The 21,411-nt window shown below is 39.0% G+C and overlaps 1 protein-coding gene and 1 pseudogene across 1 annotated transcript; one reads left to right on the forward strand and one right to left on the reverse strand.

The window, feature by feature from the left end:
• Nucleotides 1-2,611: 2,611 nt before the first annotated feature.
• Nucleotides 2,612-3,505, reverse strand: LOC123469999 (annotated as a pseudogene).
• A 607-nt stretch (nucleotides 3,506-4,112) lies between these two features.
• On the forward strand, nucleotides 4,113-6,719 carry LOC123469579. The gene is made up of 6 exons (XM_045168595.1): nucleotides 4,113-4,179; nucleotides 4,471-4,601; nucleotides 5,160-5,232; nucleotides 5,578-6,239; nucleotides 6,301-6,390; nucleotides 6,468-6,719. Exons 1-6 carry the CDS (start codon nucleotides 4,113-4,115, stop codon nucleotides 6,717-6,719), a joined length of 1,275 nt encoding a protein of 424 aa, XP_045024530.1.
• Nucleotides 6,720-21,411: the final 14,692 nt, after the last annotated feature.

The raw sequence follows: 21,411 nt of genomic DNA on the forward strand, positions 1-21,411 counted from the left end.
CACAATTAATGTACCTTTATTAGTCATGAATACAAACGAAAATTCTGTCCAGGTCCATCCCTAACACCATCGTTTGCAAATTCGATTAGTTTCTACAATCAGTTTCATTATTTGGATACAGGTAAACCTATTGGATGTTTGTGACTTAGCTGAAGACGATGAATCTGTCGGGCTGTCAGCAGAGGCAGTAGAGGCTAGCACTGTGATATCAGGGTCCAATAATTTCTCTGAAGTGGATGAGGATGACGAACATTGTTTCCTGCATGATGATGAACCAAATGATAATAATTTTTTTATCACTGATGTAGGCAATATAATTTAAGTTTCCACAATCTTATAGCTGTGTGTGCTTATTCTTGATTCCCACTGAGTTCTTTAATTTTATCTAGGAGCACGGGTATAAATCGGAACCATCAATTTATTTACCTTTACTTAGCATTGCTTTTAATATCCGAGATGGTCTGACCAAAACTGCTTTACAACACCATTTAAATATTTTGACACTTGCAACTGGTGCAACATACAAACGTTTACAAAGCACACATCGTCTACTGTCAAAATACAGCCATCTTAAGACCCAAATTGAGAAGATAAATGTCTGTAAACATAACCTTTGTCAAAAGGTTTTAGTAACTACAAACGGGCTTCCGAATGAAATGCAGCCTTGAGGCCATAAGCAGCTACGAACATTGAATGGACAATGCTACATTCTACGATTGCTGATCGAACAGCAACCGGCATGTCTCTTCCTTCTAGAGATTTCCGTTTCTTCAGCTCAGCAAATAATATCTCCCTGGGGTCCGTAAATTTTTGCTCGACGCAGGCTTTCTTGGTTTCTCTGAAGATGTCAACCTATCAAGTATTCATTTGCAAAATTATATATATGAAAACAAAAATAAATTTTTTCTTAAAAATACCCTGTGCTGGTTTCCAAAGTCTGGCGGGTGATTGTGGGGGTTTTCTTGGTCGTGGGGAACAAAGGTGAAGTCAACATTGTCGTAATTCAGCAAGCAGTCTAACAGAGGATTTTTCTTTTGCTTCACGATCGCCTTGGATTATAGACGGAAAGGCAACTCTTCCGGAAGGCAAGTCCAAAAAGGCAATTGCCTTTTTGGTAAGGCCAGTTGCCTTTTTGGTTGGCTCTGAAAAGAACCGAGTGGGCCGAGATCCAGGTGGGCCGAGATCCAGGTAGGCCGAGTTCCAGGTGGGCCGAGATCCAGGTGGGCCGAGATCCAGGTGGGCCGAGATCCAGGTGGGCCGAGATCCGGGTGGGTCGAGGTTCAGCAGACATCCGTCTCGTGGCAGCTCTCAGTGAAGAATGGTACCTCTTGGCCTACCAGAGGGCGCTTATAAAGGTCCGGACGGCTTGGGCTCCACCCAGTGGTGGGCCGAGATAACTACAACGCCATCTGCACGGCTATCTTTAGGCTCCGCCTAATTGTGGGCCGAGATTGGGGTGGGCCGAGATTCATTCAGGTGGGCCAAGATCCGACTGGGCCGAGATTCAGTCAGGTGGGCTGAGATCCGGGTGGGCCGAGATTCAGATAGGTGGGCCGAGATCCGACTGGGCCGAGATTCAGATAGGTGGGCCGAGATTTAGTCCGGTGGGCCGAGATCCGGGTGGGCCGAGATTCAGTCCGGTGGGCCGAGATCCAAGAGGGCCGTGGGCCGAGATCCGACTGGGCGGGATATCGTCAAAAAAATTTTGGCGGAGCTATAGAGAGCCGTGGCGGACAGCCGCTAGGTGGTTCTTACGAGTATTCTGTGTAGAACCCCTAGCGGCTGTCCAAGTTTCAATCCAAGTTTCCATTTAGTCCAAGTTTCATCTAGCAGGATACTGTACATACAATTTTATCGTGACACACAACAAGTGATTGGCAATTTCGCATGTTATATTTCACTAATTGCTTTTGTATTTCAGTAAGTATTTCTTTCTAATTGGTTTAATATATCTGATGGATTGTTCAACTCAATGTTTGAATTTAGTCCCTGGTATATTACCTCATCGTAACACTTTTGTCTAAGTGATATATAGCCTAGCAATGGGCATGCTAGAATGTCACTTTCACTCAAGCCAATTGCTGTTTCAGTAAGTTTTCTTATAATTGATTCACTCATGACTGATTAATAGTTCAACTTGAGTTTTGCATGTTCTCCCTGGTAGATATTCTTACATCATGAATCTGTCGTCTAGCAAGCCATGTAGGCTATAGCATTCTTGAATCTCACTTGTTGTCATTGCTAGTGGTGTTACGAGTAAGTATTTTTAATTGATTCACTCATGACTGATTAATAGTTCAACTCCAGTTTTGCAGGTTCGCCCTGGTAGATATTCTGACATCATGAATCTGTCGTCTAGCAAGCCATGTAGGCTATAGCATTCTTGAATCTCACTTGTTGTCATTGCTAGTGGTGTTACGAGTAAGTATTTTTAATTGATTCACTCATGACTGATTAATAGTTCAACTCCTGTTCAATTCCTGTTATAATATAACTAGCAAAGAGGAAGGGATGTTGCGCGGGTATAGAGGTAGCGCCAAAAATTAGTTGGCAACACTGGTTTTAACACTGGCAATTTAAAATATAAGTCAAAGTATAAGTCGAGGTTAAACACAGTGTAATTATGACAATTTATTGGATACAACATGAATATGGCAATAATCCTAATGGCTATGCGCAGCTGGTCCTTCGATAAATCGTCCATTTACTTCCTTCACAGTCGCAGTGCATGACTTCTTCCCCTTCAAGCCTCGAAAATTGCATCGCCAAGTAACACCGCTTTGATTTTTGCGTTTGACTCCGTAACGGAACCCCGAGCCATCGAGCAAAATATTGGATTTCTTCATAGAGCCACTCTCAACAATCTTAAATTTCTTCTGCAACGGCTGGGAAGCTGCAGGTTCAGGATCGATGTTTGACCTATACAAAAACATTAAAGGGTAAGGTTTATCATGTTAACAACAAAATTGATTAAAATTAAATTATCTACCTTTCTCCCTCAGTTTCCGAAGATGTAGAACCTTGCTGTTCTGATGGCTCAATCTGTATATTGTCAACTGCTAGAGAAGATTCTGGATCGATGTTTGACCTATACAAAAACATTAAAGGGTAAGGTTTATCATGTTAACAACAAAATTGATTAAAATAAAATTATCTACCTTTCTTCTCCAGCTCCAGAACATTGTTCTTCTGATGGTGCAAAACCAAAAAATGGAGAAGACAAAGGTGACATCATGTGAGGGGGGACATAAATGGGTGATGAAATAGGTGATATCAATGGTGGAGGGACGAAAATGACTGGAGTATACTGAGGAGAAGAATTTACTTTCTCCGTAGTGTTCTCTTCGCTAACGATTTTTTCAGAGGAGATGAAATTTTTAGCACCAGACTCAGAAGGAAGCTCATTTTCAATATTTTGCAAAGTGCAAATGGAACATTTAAAAATGTAGCAACGCTTGATGCGCCTGTAGTCTGCTGTATCCTTCCCTGCATAGGTAATTAAATATTCAACACAAGTTAACAAACAATTTAACAAACAATTTATCAAACAATTTAACAAAAAATGTAACAAACAATGTAACGCATTTAGCGAAGGAGAGAAACAAAAAGAAATGCAAAAACTTACAAGTAACGCATCGACGGTGCTGCCATTTTTTGCACTTAATGCACTGCAATTTCTACTCTCTGGATTTAAATTTGATGCTGCAGCTCAGACAGTCCATGTTAGTTAAATGATGTTCGAAAAGTGTTTGGTGTGCAGTGAAAGTGTTCCGTTTATATAGTTTGAATCAGCCTAGGTCGAGGGCGTGGTCTTCCTTCTGGTCTTTGGTTGCGACCTTGGCCACACTCGCAGCCGCCGAAGATCACCCTAGAGGATTATGACAACCTTACACGCGGCACCCTTTACAGCTGGAAGTCTAAACAAGGTGAAAGACCTTGGTGTTACCTCCGTCGTTGGAGGAAGAGCGAATCCGGACGGAAGAGCGAGTCCGGTCGGAAGGAGGAACTATATATTCTGTTCCTTTCCTGCAGCAAGTCATTCGATCTCTGACAGTTCACCTGCCAAGTTCTATACTCTCTCTCATAATCGCTTATTTCTTACTGTTTTTGCAATGGCTTCACTACTTGCTTGCTTTAAGTGTCGCTTAGAAATCCGTGTCAAGCAGCAAAAAGTGGAATGTAGTTCTTGTAAGAATAGATTTCACCGTGTTTTGTGTAGCGGAATTTCTACAAAGGACTGGAAGGAAAATTCTGTTTTATTGTTGAAGACTGCTTTCGTGTGCTTTGATTGTATTCCAGTTCCACAAACAGGCGGTTCTTTTTCACCTTTAGTTAAAAGTCCTTCTGCTGCTTCTCCTTTTCATGGTTTTCCTACTCTTGTGTACGATGTTCCGTCTTTCAATGCTTTCCATGATTCTTTTTTGACAACGTCGCATTCGACTTCTGTGTTTAATGATTTTTCCAATTTAGCTATTGATGTGACTAACCATATTAATGATTTACAGGTGAGTGGGACTGAGGCAACTCCTGTTGCTGCTAATAATTTTAATTTACAGGAATACATGGATGATCTTTCATCGCGGAACAAAATATCGACAAATGTAACTAATGATTCTGTTTCAGAAGCTGTGATGCCTATTAATGCAGGAATTGTTTGTCCTAATCTGTCTCCGGCTATTCCTACCTGTACTAATGGTTTTATTCCAGATTCTGCTGATATTTCTTTCCCCCCGCCACCTCCCCCGTTGTCACCAAGCCATTTAGCTTTTGATTTAGGGTTCGAGTTGGATCTTACGCCACCGCCACCTCCTTATCCTTCTTATAACGAAATTTTAAATGATGTATCTTTGCTTATTCCCCCCCCCACCCGAATTCAATAATTTTTCGCCCGCTAATAGTGAAATGATTTTGTTTAATCCAAATTTGAATTCGAGCACTAGTGTTGATGGTGCTGTTGCTGTTTTTTCTCCAGGCGCAGCAGCGATTGAATGGCATCATTCTCCAACTGTTTCGCCACCAAGAGATCGTCCAACATATGATGCTGTAGAGGTTCCCATCAATAGGACCCCTGATCGTCCTCTACAAAAACTCAAATACACCTTTCATGACAAATGTTCTAACAAAAAAAGTGATATTCTTTTTGACGGTCTTGGATTTAGGTACAGCAAAGGACCGAAATCTGTAACCTGGAGATGCACGTCGCGGTCAAAGAAGATAGGCTGTCTTGCAAAGGTAATTTATTCCTTAAACTATACCATTTTAGAAGATGTAATTATTTTTTTATTGTTTATTTTTAAACTTCCATATCAAGGTTAGGCAATTAAAGAGAGATGGGCCAGCACAAGCGAGTGATTTCACCTTCTTGCCCCATTCTGAAGAAAATCCACACAACCATCCACCAAATATCGAGACCGCTGAAGTGATTGATGTACGGAAGGAAGCCAAGAAGGAAGGACTGGTTCACAAGTTCAAACCTGCCAAAAAAATCTGCGAGGAAAGGATCCTCAAACTTCAAGGTAACTGAAGATTTTTATACAAGTTTTAACTTTTAATCATTTTTCCTTTCTTATTATAAAGGTTCTGTTCCCGCGGATAGTCTCCCGAATCTTCTGAACTGCGTACGTCAAGTCAACCGATGCCGGGAAAGCGCCAGACCACCAGCTCCAGCTAAGGATAATCCTTTCTTTACTATTGATTTGTCAGGCTTTCCGCCAAATTTTTACTTGGGTGCCGTAGAAGTAGAACTTGTAGGGGTTTTATGTAGACATTTACTTTTTGCTACTCCACTTCAACTTAGACATCTTGCAAATATTAAGCTTTGGATGGGGGATGGGACTTTTGATATTATAGCTCTTCCTTTTAAACAATTATGGTCAATTCATGGTACTATTTTGGGGGAGGGTGGGGAAAACAAGTCAGTCCCTCTTTTACATGTTGCCATGACTAGAAGAAAGGAGGCTGACTATGTGGCAGTTTTGGAATTTATAAAATCAAAATTACATGCACCTGCTATTAAACAATTTACTTCAGATTACGAGAAGGCGCTTTGGAAGGCTGTTGCACGAGTCTTTCCGGAGGTGCAACATTGGGGCTGTTCTTTCCATCAAATCCAAGCGGAAATGAGAAGATTGAAAGACAAAGAGAATTTGTCGGTCGCGTACCAGACGGATCCCGAAATTCGACGCGTCGTTCAACTTACTCTTTGTCTTTGCTACTTACACCATTCTGAAATCCGGCAAGTATTTTTAGAAATAGTTTCAATGGCTCCACCTTCTCTATCTGGTTATTTGTCATATTTAGAAAAAAATTGGATTGGAGAAAACACCTACTGGCAAACCACGAAATGGTCTGTCTACAACGGAACGAAGAGGACAAACAACGAGGCGGAGGGTACGCACAACCGATGGAGAATCCGAGGAGAGGTACATAAAATGACGGTATACAAACTTTCAGAATTTTTGTTTAAGGAACAGGAGAAGCTTTTGCTTGCCGAAGACTTAGTCAGTTATGGTAATTTGAATAAAAATCAGTGTGCCGCTCAGAAATTGAAACATGAGAGATTGAGTGCAGAGTGGGGAGAATACGAGAAATGGAGGGTTCATAACATGCATAAAATTACTCCATTTCAACTTTTAGAACGAATTGTAGATATAGTACGGTGCAATTTAAACAACTTTCCGGCCAACATTGCATTCATTGATTCCGAAGAAGATGATTAATTTGTTTTTCAGTTTTTCAGGTTCTTATATGACAACGGCCCTTTTTAGGGCCACCAACCAAATTGAGAAAAGAGTTCGCTAACCGAAGTGTGACTGTGTCCTTTAAAATATCTCGGCCCACCGGACTGAATCTCGGCCCAGTCAGATCTCGGCCCACCTGACTGAATCTCGGCCCAGTCGGATCTCGGCCCACCTGACTGAATCTCGGCCCACCCGGATCTCGGCCCACCTATCTGAATCTCGGCCCAGTCGGATCTCGGCCCTGGGTGGAGCCCTAGCCGTCCGGACCTTTATAAGCGCCCTCTGGTAGGCCGAGAGGTACCATTCTTCACTGAGAGCTGCCACGAGACGGATGTCTGCTGAGTCTCGGCCCACCTAGAACTCGGCCTACCTGGATCTCGGCCCACCTGTATCTCGTCCCACCCGGATCTCGGCCCACCTGGATCTCGGCCCACCTGGAACTCGGCCCACCTGGATCTCGGCCCACCTGGATCTCGGCCCACCTGGATCTCGGCCCACTTGGATCTCGGCCCACTCGGTTCTTTTCAGAGCCCAAAAAAGAGAAAGGCAACTGCCAGAAAGGCAACTGGCCTGACCAAAAAGGCAATTGCCTTTTTGGACTCACCTTTTTCAGATTTGCCTTTGCTGACTACCAAGGATCGCCTTGCATGGGTTTCTAGATGGTCTGGAGGTACAGCGCCATGTATAGGTACTCTTACTGATGGCTTTTTTGCTGAAGCAAAATCTTACAACAGGAAATTAAAACTTTTAGTCTTAGTCAATAAATGTCGATATAAAACTATTACCTAATCCATCAGTAAGCTTCTGGAGTCCCTTGTTGGTTCCCTCCTCATGAATCTTGTAGGATGGCTCTGTCGGTTCCTCAAACGATGATTGCTGCAGATAACATTTTGTAAATAAAGCGTATGGTCGCCTCGGGATTGCAGTTGCTGGAGACAGGTCTGGTAGAATATCGACGATCATCTCTTCCTGAGGTTGAAGTTGGGCTCTGCGTCTTCGTCGTGGTGGTGGAACTGGAGGAGTCGATCTAAGAAGAGGAGACAACAAAAAAAGAACAGGAGACACAACAAGACTCACCAAGGGTGACATTGTCAACGGAGAGAGGGGGGAAGGTGGTGAAGATGGACGACGCGGAGAATGAGCTTAAGCAGCTTAAGACTTTTTCTCCTTAAGCAAAGGAAGTTGAAGATGACTACCGGCGGCGAATCAAAATAAGAGATTTATGGAAGTAGAGGATCATCGCCTTAAGCAGCTTAAGACTTTTGAATTCTTAAGCCAAGGAAGTTGAAGATGGTTGCCGGCGGCAAATAGAAAGAAGAGATTTATGGAAGCAGAAGATCATCGCCTTAAGCAGCTTAAGAGTTATGGTGGCAAATGACCTTGCATCCTGGGAGCTGATGACTGCTGCCGGCGGCGAATTGAAACAAGAGATTTACGTAATTCCACGTGATCTTCACTCACCGCAAAAGCAAGAAGAAGTGCTTCCTTCCTATTCGCCAAGAAGAGTAATTAAGTCTGGCTCCTCCCCTTTTATGTTCCTCAACTTTGATGGATAAACTATATATGTCACAACAATACGTCAAAAAACTTAATAGTTCGTCTTAGACTTTGCTCTATCACTTACCACTACCATGTCTTCAGCTCTCTCTCAGTGTTCGGGATGCAAATCCAGTATTGCTGGCCGGAAGCAATTCTGCGTTTGTGTTGTCTGCCAAGTTCCTGTCCATCGTCTTTGCTGTGGTGTTACCATCCATAGGCATATATTAGAAGATGGAAGAAAACAATCAATTAAAAAACAGACCAACATTTCTATTAGAGGTAATTTTTTTATAATTACATTAAACCTAATTTATTAATGATTAATTCTTAATTTAAATGTCATTATTTGAATTGTGTAGGGTGACTTCACCTCTCCAGGTGGGCCAATGACGGCATCCACCCCGATGGATGAATCCATTTACATGGATTCATTTGTCAGGACGGATGAGTCCATTTATGTGGATTCATCCGTTAGGACAGATGAATCCATTTACGTGGATTCATCCATCATGATGAATCCCTCTATGGATACGGATGCATCCACATTGCCGTCTTCTATTTATGTGGATTCAGACAGTGGCGAACCGGCACAAGTTGAGGGCATGGATGCCTCAACACAAGTGTCGGTTTCGCCACTGTCCACACCAGATGTAAGCTCCGGAGAGTGGGACACTACTGAACCATTGTCCCAGCCCCAAGCAACAATTGATTTGAGCTCCACAATAGAAGTGAGCTTGTGAATGAAATTAAAATACATAGTTTTTTTGAATTTTTGTATAAATCTTTTAATGTACTTTATTCAGTACATTAGACTGCGTAAGACTGTGCAAAAAATCGAAATACTATTACTGAAGTTACAGGCAGTTAAAGCGTCGTCATTTTGTCAATGGTGTTTGGCAAACAATTTCCCATATAAGCCTGAGTTCAAATAACAATTTTGACCCTACTCCCTCTGCGGAATAGGGTCATCCCCCCTTTTCGCCCACTGGATTGGTGGATCATTGTCCTTAAAAGTATGACGAAATAGGACTAGTTCTATGGAGAAATAGGACTAATGCCGTGGAGAAATGGGACTGACCTAACAGTTTTAAAAACGCAGCCCTATTTTTCCAGTCCTACTTCTCCTTTAGAAATAGGACTGGAAATTTTCAGTCCTATTTCGTTTCAGTCCTATTTCACCGCCAATCTTTTGAAGAGGTGTGCCAGTTAGCAGAATTCGGCGTCGAGTGCAAATCTGATTCATGGCTTTGTAAATTTCAGAATGTTCGTTTTTCAATAAATGTCCTTCATGTGCAACCAGAAAACACGGATGGCAGTTGAACGAAGAGTAACACAGTAGAATAAATATTTAGAAAATACCACAAATAAGTACATCTGGACCCGGATCAACTAAGGCTTGCCGAAATACCTCGTCCTGCTCAGTAAGCTTCTTTTTCTCTTTGGTAAGATTTCGAAATATTTCATACCCCAAAATCAATACTCCTCCGATATTCAGCCATTTTTTAATTTTTGTTTCTCTCGTTTTACTCGTTTTACTGCTAGCTAATTCGCAAACATTCAGAGTCGTGAATGTGTCACCAGGAAGCCAGATCCTGAACTCGTTTTCCCAGTTTAAGACCGTGCTAAGTGGATACACCACCATTACACGATTTACCTACGTGAAAATTTAAAAAGAAAGAATTTATAGAAAAAAATATTTTAAATACTATATTATTGATAATAATACAACTATTCTTGTTACCTGACATAAAAAAAGGAAAACTAAAAAAAAACTAGTTAAAGATTATTATTTTTATTCATCAAGTAACACACTAAGTATTGACAAAGCTATAACATCAATATATATAGAATTTAAAAAAATTACACAACCAAAATAACACCTTGCTAAAAAATAGGATTTCTGCTTCCATGATCCAGATTGCTAATTTCCAGTTAAGGGTTTCCTATGGAGTGCTTATGACTGAACCAAAGGTGGCGCATGGCATACATACGTAAAAAACAGCTTGTGGCAAGATAGCCGCTCTAAATCTATTTTTGATCATATGGATGAAAATCGTGCTAATGCTAATCAGCTGCCTTAATTTGTGCTCGATCTTGCCGCGAAGTTGAATCATATCTTATTGAGGCAACAATTGGGAGACACGAAGACCCTTTGCAATAGTGAAAGGCACGCCAAGATCGATACCCTCACCTTTCTTTTTTAGCAAGAAAAGCACCTTGTATAATCGTCAACTCTGTTCCGTGTGAACGCACCTTTTCTCAAATTGGGATAATCACAACAGATCGCCGTCAACGCCTTAGTCATTGAAAGCAGGTCTCCCCGTGCCTATTTCTCGGATCCAAAATTTGAAAATATTTTCTGAAGAAAATTTATAAATATTTCCATGGTTCCTTCGTGTAAAATATTGTAGCGGGTGAAAAAGGAGATTGGTTATCTTTTCACAGAGATGAATGAGACCTCTCCTTGGAGAATGCTGCGATCGTGGTGAAGAAATTATCAGGAGAAGTTCGCTCTAAAGAAGATACGGAGATACATAATCCGGAGGGGACTAATTCGCGTGATGGTATACAAGTTTTTCCCAAATCTGCGTTAGATGAGTCTCCATCGGATGAGCTCCATTAGAGAAGTTTCCTGGTTTCCATGGGGGTTTTCAGACGCTTCTCCAAGTCTGGGTAAATTGTTATTCGCTTTTTGATTTCCGTAAAACATTGTTAGCTTAAGTCATCACTTGTTGTATTATTTCTTGTTTGTGACAAATCCAACATCCCTGTTACAAAATCTTTTTTTATTTAATTTTTTTCAATTTTGGTCGAATTTCAAATGTACTGCTACGTGAATTTTTTGATGTAAAATATTATGTTATTTTTCGAATAACTCGTTATTCTTATTACAAATTCTACTTCTCATTGCTGGAAATTGAACCTGAACAATATGTGTACTAAGCAGCGGCGATGTCAATGTGAACGGCTATGTGAACTGTAATGCACCTGAGGGGATTTCACAGGTCTGACATTCTTTGTTGACCATCTTAACTTAATTTACTCTTGAGCCAGCATGTTACACTTATCATCCCATTAAAAAAAACGATTTTAATAGCCACAACATATTCTAGTAGCAATGTAATGGGCATAATAATGGTAAAATATACCCACATAATAATTTAATGCAGTAACTCATCCAAAGTCTGTCTTACTAGGACGTGCAGTACTGGACCGTCAAAGGACGGTATAAGGACGTGCTTAAGCCACGGTCGTTTTTAAAAAATAAAAGACGTCCCTCAGAAGACGTCTTATTTTGATCCAGTTCTTTGAAAACCACGTTGCCATAATTAACAGCGCAGCGTTGGGGTTCAACTTTGTAAGAACTACGTACAGTATCCTGCACAAAAATGTGAACACCGATTTGTTTTGAAAAAGCCATCTGTAGGTAGAAAATATGAATAGTTTACCTTTTTAAGGAGAGGTAGGGCGGTTTTGGCGCAAAATCCTCATAAAGGGGGTTGGGTAATGTTAGTCCAGACACTTTTTTTTGCCCTAGGTATTAAATGTCTGGAAAAAAGTGTAGACTGGATCATCGGTAGACTCCCCTACCCCCGGCTAAGTAGAACTATTTTTGCAATACAAAATAGAGTCTTTCCATTACTCGTTATTGTCATTATCGGGTCGGGTAATCGGGTAGCATATGGAAACACAATACTATTTTTATCAGTATGCTAGCTATCTGTTAATAAATTGTTAGTGGCTTATTGGATACGTTTCCGTCGGCGACGCGAGAGTTCCGCGTTCAAAGCTTGTTTGCGTTAATAGTATTCTGAACAAATCTAACTATTGAATATAATTAAATAAAATTTTGATAAGATATATAATATTTAAAATTTTGAAAAAAGTATTTATATACGATTAATGATTATTTCATTCGTAAACAATTACACTTTTTTCATGAACACAATAATATTGTAAACAGTTCTCTCATCCAAGTCTAGAACGCGGATCTCCCGCGTCGCCGACGGAAACGTATCCAACAACCCACTTTCAATTTGATACCTGACAGCTAGCATACTGATAAAATAATGATAATATATCGTGTAGACCGATGATACAGTCTACACTTTTCCAGACATTTAATACCTAGGGCAAAAAAAAGGTGTCTGGACTGACATTACCCAACCCCCCTTATAATGATTTTGCGCCAAAACCGACCTACCTCTCCTTAAAAAGGTAAACTATTCATATTTTCTACCCACAGATGGTTTTTTCAAAACAAATCGGTGTTCATCTTTTTGTGCAGGATACTGTGCACTCCCATAAATAATAATCTAGAATCGCTTTTTTCATACCTAGTGATTGGTTAAGAGGAAGAAGCTCTGTCTACGATGCGGGAGTCCAATGATCGAAACTCATAACAATTATGTTTCTCTTCTGGTATTCTGGTCAAAGAGCGTAAAGTGTCTTTTTATTAAATGTTAAATTTTATTCAAAAATCCATTTCTTAATGATGAAAGCCAAAATTATTTCACCGTATAATTTGTCAGTCTAAAAATACCTATAATATAATTGAATGTTTCGTATATGGTAGACTTTTCGATTGTCATGCGGTAGACCCGTACGATTCCAATAACATGATCAGTTTTTTAGCTTTTTTTTTAAAAGAGCAAAAAGTCGTCCCATTGAACGCCAAAATGAGAACTTTGGTGCACAGGTGTGAAAAAGCGGTTTTATCTCCCTTGAAACGGTAATCCAGCGTCGTGGCGAGGTAGAAAATAGGGTTGGTTTGAAAACGATTGACCAAAGCGTTTCTTATGTTGGTTTACAATTCAGACATAACCTCTTTGAATTTCTTTCTCTTCGCCGGAGTGGGTTGCAAAGGGGGAACCGCTAATGACTCATCCAATGGTGGACTCATGTTTCCAACCCCAAACTCCTCGTATTGGTCATAGTTATTCGTAACGTTCCATGTGGATTCACTTTCATCTTCTGATGGAATTTCTACTTCTAAACTATCGATGCAAAGACCAATAAGAGTGTCGACGGTAGGAATCTTCCACGACAAGGTGGGATTTTTCTCCCCTTGTAGCATATCTGTTGCCGTTTAAAACAGCTCAAGAAAGTTTAGAAGAGTCACGATGTTTTTCTTTTCTTTGACAGAGAAGAGAAGCTCCCGTTTGTCCGTCCCCACAAGAAGTGCTTCAATCACAGCGAAATTTAAAGAAATTGACTTCATCATAATACAGGTAGCGTTCCGTCTTTTCGGCACACTTTTCTTCAGTAAGGTAGCCGATACCTGGTAATCTTTTTCGATTAGTTCTAAACAATTATGGTCGCCAAGCAGTATTCCAACGCCGGCTATTTCTTCTTCAATCAATTCATCGTCTTCTTCAATGTCGCTTGCGATGTATGTTGATGGTTCTTCATTCACATTCTCTGGTTCCTTTCTCCGGTCTTTTCTAGTTGAGAAAATTCTCTTTCTATAAGTTCTTTTTGCTCTGCTTCTCTTTTATTTTTTGTTTCTTCCATGAGTTCTTTTTGTTTTTTGGCAAAAGCGTATTTTTTGAACCTGAAATGTTTTACGATATCTTTGCTTTTTTCAATTAAGGCTAATACTTCAGGACACTTTTGTAAACCGTCTTTAGCGACAGCTAAGTTTAAATCATGGGCGAAACCAGAGAAATGTACAACTCCCAGTATTCGTAGAGCTAACAGAATGTTAGCACCGTTGTCTGAAATAAAAACAATTTTCATCAATTATCGAGTTCATCTTCTATATCTTTTCCGTATGACGCAAAGGAAAGTGACGGGTTGAGAGGACGTAGCACTTTGGTTTTGCGTTTTTCACAAAATGGACGGTCACCGTCATGTATGCAAAAGGTTTGTGGTCATCTACCCACATGTCAGTTGTCAGACCTAAAAATCCAACAGACTTCAGTTCATTGATGATAATAACTTTCAAGTTGGTAATAACATTCAGAATATACGAACGGATAAAAGGTAGTCCTGTGAGAAATTTTGTATTTAGTCAACGTACTAATATAGCTCCTGAATCCTTCCCCCATTACAACGTTTGTTGACATCATATCATTGAATATGAAGTGAGTTACTGCTTTGTTGATCTTCTTATTTTCTCCCTTCGAAATTTGGTTTTTCTTTGGCCTAAGTGTATCTGCACTGATCCTAGGTTTTTTTGGGTCAATTGCATCTATGTGAACTTTTTTAAGGTGATAACCCATGGAAGTGGTGTTTGTGGATAAGGTCTCATTTCAGAATTTGCAATTAGCTACAATCTTGTGGTTTTGCTCTTGGGTAAAATGGTTCCACACCCAAAACTTTTTACTTCTTGCTGGTGTTTCTTTTCTTTTCTAACAGTATACTTTCAGTACCATGCTGTGAACCCTCATTTTGTTCTGTTTCTTCTGCTTGTTGAGTTTGTTCAAGTGGGTGAGAATCAATTTGTTCTGCCATGGTTGTGTCACTCTACCAATGATAACAAATTAATAGAAATCTGAGTGTTAGGTGGGATGAACACAAACGAGTTTCATTTCATTAAATGCCTTGCCACACTTGGACACACTAGTGAGACTATTAGTCATCATATCCAATACTATCAGAAAAACTGTTTAATGCTGCTTTCGCTGACTCTTCGCTGACAAAAACAATGAAACATCAATAAAATTTTGAAAAAAACCTTTTCATAAGTACCTTATGCCTTATCAGCGCCACAGTGCAGCGTATGAAGAAACTAGGCATGGGCGCTAGGAGACTTGACATAACCGATGACCCCCCCAAAAAAAAAAGATGTTGGTAAAAGGCCATTTTTGGGGGAAATTTAACCATATTAACCATTAAAAAATTGCCGGTTAACGGGGTTAAACATCCCCCCCCCAAAAAAAAAAATCCTAAACGGTTTAACTGGTTAAATAAATAAAAACGGTAGGGGAGACCGGACCCATCTTGGACACTGTATCATGTTGGACAGTGACGGGAAAATTAGTTTAAAAAGTTCTAAGAATCCAATTTTTACACCGTATGTTTCCATTTATGAAATCTTCCACTGTAGAAAATTTCATGTATCCCTGACTGTTATTTCACTAGGAATTTAGAAAAAAAAACACGCGAAAAAATCGCAAATTTTTTTTGTTCTTTTACTGGCGTTGGACCGATTTTGAGTTATATCGTCAAAAATTTTTTTTGAATCTGTCATTACACAAATTACTTTCGCCCAATATTTTTGAAATAGTTTTTTACATTTTTTTTTCCTTTCTGGGCCGTGTCTAACCTGGAACAGGGGTTTGTCCAATCCCACCCCGGCTCGGCTCCAAAACACCAAAAAATTGAATTCGATGTAACTTCTACAATTTTAAAGTTACATCGTTGAAAAAAATCAAGGGGATGCAAAGACCACAATTGATTGATCCTGAAAAAAAAAAATTGCTTTAAAAAAAATTGAGATATAAGGGGGAAACCAGAACTGTCCAAGATCGGTCCGGTCCCCCCTAACTGCTTTGGTGACCATAAAAATCCGTGTATTAGAGCAATTTTTGTCGATCATTAACACCTGCTAAAATCATCTTTAAGTCGTCCTTGTAGGAATTACGGAGAGAATAAAGAAATTCTAGTGGTGCCGTTAGGATGAATAAATATCCTTTAAAAGACGCCAGTGTGCTGTGTGGGTTTGAACGTCAATACGGAATAACAAGGAATTTTTTTTGGTGAATGAACTAGCCTTCTTTTATGTAATATGGGGAGGAGGTTGCCCTCAGATGTTATGCACGATATTTTGAAAGGCATTCTTCCTAAAGTAATCCAAGTAAAAACTTTCATTCATTGGATCAAGTTAAAATGATTTACTTTAAACACGCTGAATTACATTTTGAAGCATTTTAAGTACGGAAACAGAGAAGTAGTTGATAAGCCATGCGCAATTGACTACTAACAACTCATTGAGGGAAAGATGAATCAGTCTGCCGTTCAGCTGTGCCTACTAGCCATTATTTTGCCCTCATTTTCTTGAAGAATCGAATCCTGTATGGCGTTGTTCGACCACGTTTCTCGACATTTATGATGCATTTTTTTAGATTCAGTGTCTGAATTTTAAATGCTCAAACTAGAATTGTGGATCAAGGCATTTTGCATGGCGTACACAGACCATTTTTTTCAATCATTCAAAAGAAACAACCCTAAATCAAAACTAAAATGTAAAATCATTCCTAAAATTCATCATTTTGTGCACAACCCGAGATTCACTAGGTTACTAGGCCCTTAATCCATTAATGCCTTAAAAATTTTCATGTTAAATATAATTAAACACATCTTCATCTATTGCTAAATAAAAGAACTTTGAAACGTCATCTATCATTCGTAGAACATACAGTACCCGCCCTTAGTATCCAATCATCCGATTCATTTTTCTCCCCCTTGGAGCTGGATTCGTTTTTTTCTTTTTTATGAGGGACACTATTTGCATGTTTTTCAAAATGAAAAAATAAAAAATTGCCTTTCGCCTTTCGAGGCACGAATCCTGCGCCTCAAGTGTAAACGAGGTAAACTACGTCTTACGGGGAAAATCATAGTACCCTCTTCCCTTTAAAAAATCCCCTTTCCTAAAGTATTTAATTTTAAGTATAAATACAGATAAGGGTAAATAGCTGATTGAATATATTATTTGACCTCATAATTTTGGGAACTAGAAAATATTTCATTGTATTAAAGAAAAATTTAATAATTCATGCCACTGTGTCATTTGGCAACCAATTTGTAGAAAGCGGTGTTCGGATATTTGTTGACTAGCATGCTAGTCAACAAATCTTGTGATTAAAAATTAAAAAAAAAAATTCTGGATAGCATATTGTTTATTTAACACTAGAACATTTTTTGTTTCTTTATTTTTATTTTAATTGCCCTATTTCCCTATCCGCGCTACACACGTTGCGCCATAAGACGTTGTGTTAAATGGCCTTAGTGTTCGGATACTAATGGCGGGTACTGTAATATTAATCTAATTGTTTGTTTTTTTTTGGGGGGGGTTACTCTCCACGATATATATATTTAAATCTGCATCTATATTGAATGGCAATACCGAAGTTTTAATTTCGCCGTTCTTGCTTTTCGTGGCAATACCGTCGCTTGAGTCGTGATTGTTGTTGTTGCAGCTTACATTTGGTAGTTTTTGTTACGTAGAGTTAGATATTAATAGGTATTTAAGATGCCGAAACGGAAAACTAGCGCTCTTTGGGACTACTTTGAAGATATTAAGGTTGATGATAGACGTGTATGGAGATGTGTACTGTTTAGGGGAACCCGTGATTTCAAGGAAAATATAAGTAATCTCTGGTCTCTTCTGGCGAACAGCAAAGATGAACAACACATTGAGGCACACAACTCCATAAAAGATAAATGTCACCTACCCTGAAAAATAACGAAGAAAACTGACCACCGAGCCGAAAGGCTTTTGGATATTGACACAGATGTCGGAAATGAGAATTCCTAAATACCTGAAGATGGCCTAATGTCTGCTTTGACTTCGGCGGCATCAATGGCGTGTAACTCAACGTCGTCGTCAACTGATAAATAATGTTTACTTGCTTAATAGTTTGTGTTTCATACAAAATTTAATTTGGTGAAACCTATGAGTTTAGGCATATGCTAAATTTGATTTTAAGTTTGAATTTGAAGTGATTTTTTGCCTTGGGTTTGTATATTTCTCGATCCATGCAACCGTTGTCGTTGTTCGATCAAAAGTATTTTAGAGATTTCGTTCTTCATACCGATCCATGACTGACAATACCGTGTCGTAATACGATGACACATACCATTTTACCAAACTTGTATAGGTATTCCAATTTACATTTATCTTTCGTATTAGTATGGGCACTGTTATAAGTATAAAATTTTAAATGTAGGGAAGCAAAGGGGAAATTCTTAAAAGAGTTGGAAGGCGTCCAACAAGTTGCGCTAACCACTGACTGCTGGACTTCCATAAATAATGAAGGTTACATGGCGGTTACCGTTCATTATTTATCGGATGAACTTAAAATGGTTTCTCGTGTTTTAAACACGATAATGATCGAAGAAAGTCACACAGCAGTGAATTTAGCCATAGCACACAAAAAAAATCAAATTAATGGAATTTGATGAAATATTTCAGCGGTAGTTACAGATAATGCTGCAAATATTGTAAGGGTAATTTTAAACCACAAATTTTATAACGCTTATTTTATTAACGAAGAAACCTTTTAACAAGAAAGGTTTTATCTTTTTAGGCTGTAAGTAACATCAACAATTGGAAGCATGTGCCCGCTTTGCTCACACACTGAGCATAGCAATAAAGGATGCAGTTTTAGAAAACAATGATTTCAAAGCAAATTAAAAAAATTATCGTGCTATCGTCACTTACTTTCATCAAAGCAATCCCGCATCCATGAAACTAAATGCGCTATGCACCGGTGAAAAATCGAAATTTCAAGAAGAAGTCAGCACACGATGGAACTCATCATATATCATGATTCAAAGTCTTTTGACTTTGAAAGATGCTGTCGATGGAGCAATGAAGGCCATGGATAAAACAGACATTTTAATGGCCGTAAATAAGTGTACTATCTTTGTGGGATCAGCTAAAATGTTGTAACCATTCAATGAAGTAACGACCAACCTCAGCTCTCAATATTATCCGTGGATTTCTAAGGTTATTCCTTCATTAAGAATACTGCAACATAACATTGGATCACTAAACATCACTGGTTGTTGCCCAATTTTGAAAAACATGAGTTCTAATCTATTAACAAACATTAATGATCGGTTTTACGTAACAATGGAGAAAAGCACAGTACACTTAGTTACAACCTTTTTCGATTCAAGGTAATAATCACGGAACTATATTTGAAAATGAGGACTGTATAAACAATCAAACGTTTATATTTAAATTGAAGAAAATTAGGATTTATCTTTCCTCTCGTGTTTAAAGTGGAGGTAAGACGGCCGAAAAAATAGTTGAAAAAGAATTGAGGCTAGGTATCAATCAGGGAATAGGCAAAAATGTTGCAGTTGAGATTTCTTTGCTTCCAAACACATGTAGGTCATTCCTTGACTCCATTATTAGGACGGGAAATACTGCGAGAACTGGAGAGTCTTCTGACGCTACCACTTGTGTGAAGACAGCAATATCTTCCTTGGCCGACAGATCCACTGGATTATTGGTTGATAGAAAAAAAGCCTGATGTATCCGACCCCTCGTGGATGTGGTAAATTTCTTATTTTGTATTCCCGCCACATCTGTACCATCGGAAATGCTGTTTTCTGCTGCTGGTGATCTTATTCGAGAAAAAAAAGCCGACTTAGCGCAGATCATGTTGATATGCTATTTTTTTCTGTATAGAAATGCTCAACCAAAAAAAGTGTTTCCTTATTCATATTCAGCTTTACCATACCTATAGGTCCTCTGGGTTAACATTTCTTTGGGTAGTTGATTTTTTTTCTATCTCAAATTTTCCAGCCTCTTCCGGTTCTTTCCCCCATCTTCACTTGATTTCACCCTCAACCCCCCTTTTCTTTTTTAATAGTTTTCCGTCACCTTTAAATTCCCATCAAGTTCTTTCATTGTTAATGCTGTGTGAAAATAGGGGTTCATTATCGATAAAAATATTTTAATAAAAATGTCATTGATTTTACTATTTCTTGCGGTACTAATATTCGAACGTTGAACCACGAGAGTAACAGACTAGACCTCTACCGTTATACCATACTGATACGACATAAGCAAGCAATTTGATTTACATGTACTCTCAGCGCGTAAAGTTATCGAATATAACCGATACCGATAGATCTGTAAAAAAGATATCGATATCGATATATCGGAATGTCTACACCTGGTGATATATAGCCATCACTAAGGGAAACATGGTTACATCAAGCAATTGCAAAGAAAAATTTAAAAAATTAGTGTTCCCCTCTACACTCTTTCTATGAGACATCAACGGTGGCAGTGCAATCTGTTTAGATTTGCAGGAGATCTGTTTCATCCGTGTCCAATTCTCATGTCCCCACATAAAGTTCGATTTCATCGCATGTATTTTTTTGCTGGCCAAATTTCTTTTTTCTTAATCTTGAATGGTCTGTTTAATATTTCTTTGCGTGAATGTAAGTGGATAACCATAGGTTAAAATAATTTTAAGGTGAACGAAAGTATCAATGTCTGCCAATTATCCACTAACAGCAATTTCATGCCGAGTAGCGTATTTGGTTTAATTTCAAATATATGTTTTCCAGGATGGTAGATTTGTGTTTGTTGGCCAAATCTACCAAACAGATAAATTTGATAACCATTACCAGTGTTTTGATATTCTAAAGATATAGATCGTTTCCAATTGTCTCTTTCCCCCTTACAACCAATTGATTTGCTAAACCTTGTCTAATTCTCCCATGCCAACATTAAAAATGTATTCTGGAAAAATATCGGCGAGCAGTGTTCAAGCATAATTTATTAGGCACTTTTGGCAAATCAGAAACGGGTAGAGCATGCCCGTTGCAGAACAATAATCGATTCTGCATCGACAACAACAATTGACCGAGTTAAAATTCTTATACGGGCTTATTGGACTGAAGAGTGTAAGCCGCACGTCACATTAATTTTACCCTTTCCACTTCCTCATTCCTTTTATATTCCTTTCGTTGGCTTTTTCTTTTTTTTTCAAAACCTTTTTGGATCTTTGTAAAGGGCTATTTTTCTAGCCGGTTTTCGCAAACCTTCATTTTAGAATGTCTGTTTTCTACAGTTAAGCGGAGCCCGTTAAAGGTCTCTTTAGCCATTCAAAAATTATGGACACGCAGCGAAATTTCGCAGGGTTCTCAAGGGGTTGCGAAGTTTTACTAAACCCACTACCACCTTGCGTTAATGCAGACGAGATCAGTTGCTTCTTCACCTAGTTCGGTTAGAACCATCTGTTGATGTCGAAAAAACCATTTCCAAAACGAACCACCCAACTGTTTGGAAACCTTGGTCGACCCGACTCCAACTTTGTGACCAAAGATTGCAGAATGGAACGCCCATTCGTCTGAGGAAAAAAAAAAAGTAGAAGAAAGGGGAATCAAATTAAACCCAACCGATTAATCGATCTCCATAAAATTTTCGACTAATTTTGATGCC

The sequence above is a fragment of the Daphnia magna genome, linkage group LG2, assembly GCF_020631705.1.
Source record: "Daphnia magna isolate NIES linkage group LG2, ASM2063170v1.1, whole genome shotgun sequence".
NCBI lineage: Eukaryota > Metazoa > Arthropoda > Branchiopoda > Diplostraca > Daphniidae > Daphnia > Daphnia magna.